At 51.3% G+C, this 7653-nt stretch overlaps 1 protein-coding gene across 1 annotated transcript in view; it reads right to left on the bottom strand.

Annotated features, from left to right (window-relative positions):
* The window catches only part of FAM204A (family with sequence similarity 204 member A), an 11270-nt gene extending 4931 nt beyond the window's left edge, over positions 1-6339 (bottom strand). Inside the window, exons 1-5 of the mRNA XM_053450214.1 lie at positions 6134-6339; positions 5068-5149; positions 4380-4425; positions 4184-4265; positions 3840-3929 (exon numbers count right to left, since the gene is read on the bottom strand). Of these exons, the coding sequence (XP_053306189.1) occupies positions 3840-3929; positions 4184-4265; positions 4380-4425; positions 5068-5149; positions 6134-6295 (462 nt within the window). The 5' untranslated portion in view covers positions 6296-6339. The remainder of the gene's footprint in view (positions 1-3839; positions 3930-4183; positions 4266-4379; positions 4426-5067; positions 5150-6133) is intronic.
* Positions 6340-7653: the final 1314 nt, after the last annotated feature.

Raw genomic sequence — 7653 nt, 5'->3', positions numbered from 1 at the left:
CGCGCGGATCATCAATAAAAGAATAAATAGCAGATCATATGATATAAAGCAGAGAATTTGGGAGGCCAGAAAAATAAAATGTGACATTTATGCAGCAGATAAAGTGATTAAAACAAAGCTCTCCGCGGGTAATTACCAATCAGGTGCTGGCGGGGGAGGGGGAGTCGTATCTTTATTCTTAGCGTTCGTGGGACCCGGTTAATACGACGCGGAGACGGGCCGGTTACTAATAATAATAATAACAGAAAACGGATAGTTTCATTTCCGTAGAAACGTTGATTATGTCGCCGATTCCCGATTGTCTTTAAGTTGAGCCGAACGTTTAGTGTCAGACGAGTTACCAAGGAGACGGCAAAAGATCAAAGCGACAAAGAAAAAAGCCCTCAATTGTCTGATTAATCAAGTCGGCAAACAGCTTACTCGTCGATGCAGAGTATGAAAATGAGGATGGAGGAGCCGGATTTGCTCATTCTTATCAGAACAAAGCCAGAGGCAGCCTATTTCACGGATCGCTGCCGCCGCCGCCGGCCCGACGCTCGCTGGTGACGGCCCCTCATTCCAAGGCTTGAGCAAAATTAGCAAAGAAGTCGCCACAAATTACCCCTCAGATTTTTAGTAATACCGCATTATTCATTTATTTTATTTTTATCCAATTTTCAATTTTTGTCACACTTTCTTCTTATCCCCCCCCCCGGGGGAAATTATTTCTAGAGCCTCCCGACACGGCGTTATAACGAGGCGTTATCGCCCGGTGCTTCCCATCACGGGGTCACAGCGGTAACGGTGCGGAGGCGTCATCGGTCTCCAGATCTCACCGCGCAGGATTCTGGATGACGATCCACGCGCCTCAACGGTCTCCCCATCATCTCCTCCGTCCCAGAGAAGAGAGTTTGGAATAAAATAACTGGTGTTTTCAGCAATTTCTTTATCTCGGTTCTTCTAAGTCAGAAAGCTTATTAACGCGCTTTGAACTTAAAATCACATTTACAATAATGTGCCATCAACAGTTTTATAAGCTAATTAGAAAAAAAAGATTAATTAATGACTAGCCGGCTAATAAAATGGCAATCAGGAAGAAAGAGAGCGAGGGGGCTAAGCTGCAACTACCACCAATTAAGAGCTAATTACAAACAAATTATATATGTGTTTTGCTGTGGGCTTTAATTTACTAAAATGCTTTTAATTAAAGAGAAAACATGCTGATTAATTAGACTGCAGAAGAAAGTCTCGGAATAAACCCGGCTTTGTCTCCCTGTAATTACTCGTTACGGCCCCGGATTCGCCCGCCTCGCATACGGCGCTAAATGCCGCGTTACGCAGAGTCTTATCCGGGGGTCTCGGCCTGCGCTGCGCGTCCCCCCCCCCTCTGCCTTACGGAACATGACAGGGCTCCTTAACCCCTTCACCTCCAGGAGAGGCTCTACTCAAAGCAATTTGTTAGAATGCGACATACGAGACGATCGAGCCGCGCGCCCCGGGAGAGAGAGGGAGACGCCGCTCGCGGCTGAGAGTCTGGAGAGCAGAAATTATCTCCCATCAGATAGATTTAAAACGTCTCCGTAAATGAGATTTTTAATCAGAATATTAAAAGCCCCGAGATGCGTTTCCTCGTCCGGCGCGGAGAGAGATACGGGAAGCGAGTAGTCGGAACGCCTGCTGCCGGTGACAGTAACCCTACCCCTGTAGAGCGCTCCGCTCCGACAACTACTATTCCAAATGCTCTCACTCAGCTGGGAGGTGGCTGGGGATCATGGGAGTGGTAGTCCTGCTTTAGACCCTGGATCGTGCAGCACCCCCCCCCACGCCCGACTGTAGCTTATATACCGCCCTGTAATATCTGCCTGAGAGTGATAGGATTGTACATCCAACTATTCACCAGATTCACGGAACGGCTTCGGCAGATCGGCGGCGTCTATGAAGTGCGTCGCGTTCCTGCTTCCCGAAACAACGAAAGATTTCACGAGGTTATCAAGAACCGGAATTATTTTCAACATATAGATTGAATGGAAGGAAGTTTTACATTACAGAGAGAGTGGTAGATAAGTGGAACAGCCTCCCAGCAGAAGTGGTAGAGGGTAATATAGTGAGGGGATTAAACATGTATGGGATAGACATACGGCTCCTGAATCTAAGACGAGACCAACGACTGATTAAGGTTTGAGTCGTTACAGCAGGAGAAACGGCAGACTAGGCGGGGGCCGCCGGGGGCCGATCTGCCTTTCTATAAACAATAAGTTAGTTTTATGCAAATTATTTTGATATAAAACAGGAAAACTAAGCAGCAGAATCCATATAAATTGACATAAAAATGCTTAACCCTTATGCTGCCAGGAAGACCGGCCTCGGGCCCTTTAATCAGCGCTTGGCCGTTACACGCAAGTAAACACTCACTGGAGTCAATGCCGCGTTTGGTCAGAGGGGATAACGGCTTATTGCAAAGCCGCGCCGCTTACACTGCTAATCGGGACCCGAGGCGCCGGCGCTCCGCTGTGTACACTCTGATAACACTTCAGCCCAAACACTGACCGACGTGTAACCATCGAGCACAAATGCAGCGAGGGGGTCCGGCCCCTGGGGGCCGCCGCTCCGCTGTGTACACTCCGATAACACTTCACTCCCAAACACTGACCGACGTGTAACCATGTAGCACAAACGCAGCGAGGGGGTCCGGCCCCTGGGGGCCGCCACTGGCCACGCACGACTATCATCCGGATTTCCTTCCAAAGTAAAGATTCCAGATTTCGCGGCGAGAGCCGCCGATTCCGAGCCGCATTTCTCTTCCAAGACGCTATTTAGGGGCTTAAAATGTTATACATCAGAAATTAGTTTCACTTATTAGGACGGGAAGCGGATTAAAGCTTTCTGGGATCGGCGCCCCTCAGCCGAAGGTTTATCAGCCCCTTCCAGGAGCCGCCAGAGACGCCGCCGCGCGCCTCATTCCTCCGCAGCGAGCGACGCGCACGATCCGCTTCACCGGCCACCGAGACAGATCGAGATCTCGGGCCACCGCTTCATTCAAATCCCGGGATAAGAAGGGGTTAATCAGCGCGGGCAGCAGAGGAAATTACTTTCATGATCGACAACAAAAAAACGAAAAAGAGGAGTTTTCTGATAAAATAAACGGCGTCACAGAATTATAAAAAAAAACAATAATAGAAAATAAAGTTAATAAAATATTCCCAATATCGTATCCGAGTATCCCGCACGCGCTATAAATATATATATACTGTATAGAAAGATAGATAATAGGATATATTTTACACACAGAAATGGCGGTTTTTGGTCCTCCGCCCTCGCCCGATTATTACGCCGCTGCGCATGGATTTTACGCCCTTAAAGCAGCTTCATGATTTGATTCCAAAGCCGCGCCGGAAGCTCAATCTTTGGGAGACTCCAAGAAAACGAGGAGACTGTAAGCTCTGCGGGACAGGGACCTTTCCTAATGTACCCCAAACATAATGTCTGTAACCCGCTGTACTCATCATACATACTGAGAACTGCAAAGTGCCGAGTACATTATTAGCACTGAATGTACACATAAATAACAACATATATATATATCATATTTATCACTCATCCAATTCCATGCACGACACCCCCCCCACACACGCGGGGCACCCCCCCACACACACACGCGGGGCACCCCCCCCACACACACACGCGGGGCACCCCCCCCACACACACGCGGGGCACACCCCCCACACACACACGCGGGGCACACCGCCCACACACACGCGGGGCACACCCCCCCCACATACACGCGGGGCACACGTTACATCGGTCGCAGTAAAGCGATGCAGTAAGATAAAGCCGTGAAGCTCGCAGGTCGGATCACTTGCCTCTCGAGTTGCCAGCTGGTCGCTAAGCTCCTCGGCGACCTCAATGTCCCCCATTCTTATGGCTCGATCGACACCGTCTTCAAGGCGCGACTGGAAAAGAAAAAATAAAGTAAACTTTGGGGGATTTTCAGGTCTCAGAATTATTGTTTTTTAGCCGCGTTATTCATTCTCAGCGGTAACTTCGTAGAATCCCCGCCGCGTTCCGCGTTACCCGGGGTTACCCCGCTGCGCAACCAATACGTTCATCAATCAAACCCGGAGGGTAGGTTGGAAGGGGGGAGCGGGGGTGCCGGCATCGGGGGGGGGTCGCGCTGGCATCGGGGGGGGGGCAGTGGACAGATCACCTTTTTAATAACTTTATTGCAGACCGGCGGCTCAAAGCGATCGTTCGCCCCAAAGTATTGCTGGAGCGTGTCCAGCGCCGAGCTGCAGAGGAAACACAACAAACAGGTTATCTTCAGCCCACTGGAAGGGATGAGGGCCGGACGAGGGCCGGACGCTCCCACTGCCGAAATATCAGATCATTTCCAGCGTAAATACCTGCCAACAACCCCGGGATTTCCCGACGGCTTCTCTTTACATTTTCCTATAAAAAGTAACAATAAAAAAAATGTAAACCTGGAGATAAAAACCCGCATTAAAGAAACTTTCATCCCGAAGAACGCGAACGGCCAAGGGCCCCAAAACGCATCGGAACGCGGCCCGCGGGTTATGTAGGAAAAAATGATTCTGGAGAATGTTTTATAAGTGGTGTTATTACCATGGCAACCGATGGAATGTTCTGCTTATTAGACTACGCACCCAAATCACTTTTTTACACCACCTCATCCAGCGCTGACCCCCCCACACACACACAAAATGTGAGCGTCCAGGGTACCCCGCTACCCCCCAGGGGTTATTTCTCACGAAGAAGCTTCTGGGGCCAAAATGTCCAAATTAGCGACTTCCAGTCCTCCAACGACCACAACTCACTGATTAGAGAATCTGCCCCTCGTTACCCCCCAGGGCTCAATTCCCAGCCGGTAGCAGACAAACCCATCGAGGCCGCTTCCAGTCGCCGCTATGATGTCATAAAGCGACACGCAGCCGCTGAGCGAACCCGGCCTTTTATTAGACCGGCCGCAGACAGAACGCGGCAACGAAAAACGGCACTTCAAATAAAAAGCTCAGCCGGGACTCGCTGCGTTCTCACCGCGGCCTGCGAGGGACACAAAACATAAAGACCGACCTTTCCGCCGGCGTTTCCTCGTCTCCGGGCCGCGCGCCGACGTCTCCGACTCCATCCTCCTCCTCCGAAGATCCAGGAACTTCTGCCAAACAAGCAAAATAAACAGGAAGCAAAGAGTTAACAGGCGCAGAATGATTCCAGCCTCGCTGATATCTACAACTCCCAAGAAGCTCAGCCAGTGTTTACTAAACGTATTTGAAGATGTTGCGGTCTGACGCCGGGCACCCGGGGCTCTCTGCCTGAGAATGAACCGGCACACCGTGACTCATTCGTCTGAGGCTGATGGGAGTTATATCTGCCTGCAGAGGCCGTTTTTAAGCTGCCAATACCTTATACCGTAGCTGTAAACGATCCGGGGGCCACGGCCAGGGTGCTCTTTACACCATTTTGCCCGGTTTTGTATATCATGAACTAACAGCATGAAGCCCGGCCCCCCGCTCCTACCCCACGGCAGAGTCCCTGCTCTGCTCCTACCCCACGGCAGAGTCCCCGCTCTGCTCCTACCCCACGGCAGAGTCCCCGCTCTGCTCCTACCCCACGGCAGGGTCCCTGCTCTGTTCCTACCCCATGGCAGAGTCCCCGCTCCCCGTTCCTACCCCACGGCAGAGTCCCCGCTCTGCTCCTACCCCACGGCAGAGTCCCCGCTCTGCTCCTACCCCACGGCAGAGTCCCCGCTCTGCTCCTACCCCACGGCAGAGTCCCCGCTCTGCTCCTACCCCACGGCAGAGTCCCCGCTCCCCGTTCCTACCCCACGGCAGAGTCCCCGCTCTGCTCCTACCCCACGGCAGAGTCCCCGCTCTGCTCCTACCCCACGGCAGAGTCCCCGCTCTGCTCCTACCCCACGGCAGGGTCCCTGCTCTGTTCCTACCCCATGGCAGAGTCCCCGCTCCCCGTTCCTACCCCACGGCAGGGTCCCTGCTCCGTTCCTACCCCATGGCAGAGTCCCCGCTCCCCGTTCCTACCCCACGGCAGGGTCCCTGCTCTGCTCCTACCCCACGGCAGGGTCCCTATTCTGTTTATATCCCCTGACAGGGCCCGTTTCCATGCTGGGTCGGGGGATACGCACATTGTAGCAGGTCTCAGGTACCCCTGCCGGGCACTTGGCCGTTCCTGGCTCCTCCTCCCCAGAACCCCCAGCAGCTTCCTGTGCGATGATGGGGCGGCCAGGCTCTTCCTCTTCAGACACATCGCTCTCCCGCACTCCGGGGGGTAGCAGCCCGCTCCACATCCTCCCGTTACTCGGTGGACGCCATGACAGCAAAGAAAAACAAATGGGCGTGTCCAACGCGGGAGCCAATCACAGGCGGAAGCCACAGCGAGGCTTAGAACGCAAAGCGGACTGAGGGGAGTGCGGCGTCATTGAGCGGGTCATGTTATAACCCTGTATACAGTAATTACCCCCCAGTAATACCCCCCACCGCTGTATACAATAATATGAACCCCCAGCACTGCATACAGTTATAACACCCAGCACTGTGTACAGTAATATAACCCCAGCGCTGTATACAGTAATATAACCCCAGCGCTGTATACAGTAATAAAACCCCCAGCGCTGTATACAGTAATATAACCCCAGCGCTGTATACAGTAATATAACCCCCAGCGCTGTATACAGTAATATAACCCCCCAGCGCTGTATACAGTAATATAACCCCCAGCGCTGTATACAGTAATATAACCCCCAGCGCTGTATACAGTAATATAACCCCCCAGTGCTGTATACAGTAATATAACCCCAGCGCTGTATACAGTAATATAACCCCCAGCGCTGTATACAGTAATATAACCCCCAGCGCTGTATACAGTAATATAACTCCCCAGCGCTGTATACAGTAATAACCCCCAGCGCAGTATACAGTAATATAACCCCCAGCGCTGTATACAGTAATATTACCCCAGCACTGTATACAGTAATATAACCCCCAGCGCTGTATACAGTAATATAACCCCAGCCCTGTATACAGTAATATAACCCCCAGCGCTGTATACAGTAATATAACCCCAGCACTGTATACAGTAATATAACCCCCAGCGCTGTATACAGTAATATAACATCCAGCGCTGTATACAGTAATATAACCCCCAGCACTGTATACAGTAATATAACCCCCCGCGCTGTATACAGTAATATAACCCCCAGCGCTGTATACAGTAATATTACCCCAGCACTGTATATAGTAATATAACCCCCAGCGCTGTATACAGTAATATAACCCCCAGTGCTGTATACAGTAATATAACCCCCCAGCGCTGTATACAGTAATATAACCCCCAGCGCTGTATACAGTAATATAACCCCCAGCGCTGTATACAGTAATATAACCCCCCAGCGCTGTATACAGTAATATAACCCCCAGCGCTGTATACAGTAATATAACCCCCAGCGCTGTATACAGTAATAACCCCCAGCACTATATACAGTTGTAACCCCCAGCGCTGTATACAGTAATAACCCCCAGCGCTGTATACAGTAATATAACCCCCAGCGCTGTATACAGTAATATAACCCCCAGCGCTGTATACAGTAATATAACCCCCAGCGCTGTATACAGTAATATAACCCCCAGCGCTGTATACAGTAATATA

The sequence above is a fragment of the Spea bombifrons genome, chromosome 11, assembly GCF_027358695.1.
Source record: "Spea bombifrons isolate aSpeBom1 chromosome 11, aSpeBom1.2.pri, whole genome shotgun sequence".
In the NCBI taxonomy this organism is placed as follows: Eukaryota; Metazoa; Chordata; class Amphibia; order Anura; family Pelobatidae; genus Spea; species Spea bombifrons.
The sequence above is the reverse complement of the archived record's forward strand: the minus strand, read 5'-3'. Positions and strand labels throughout refer to the sequence as shown.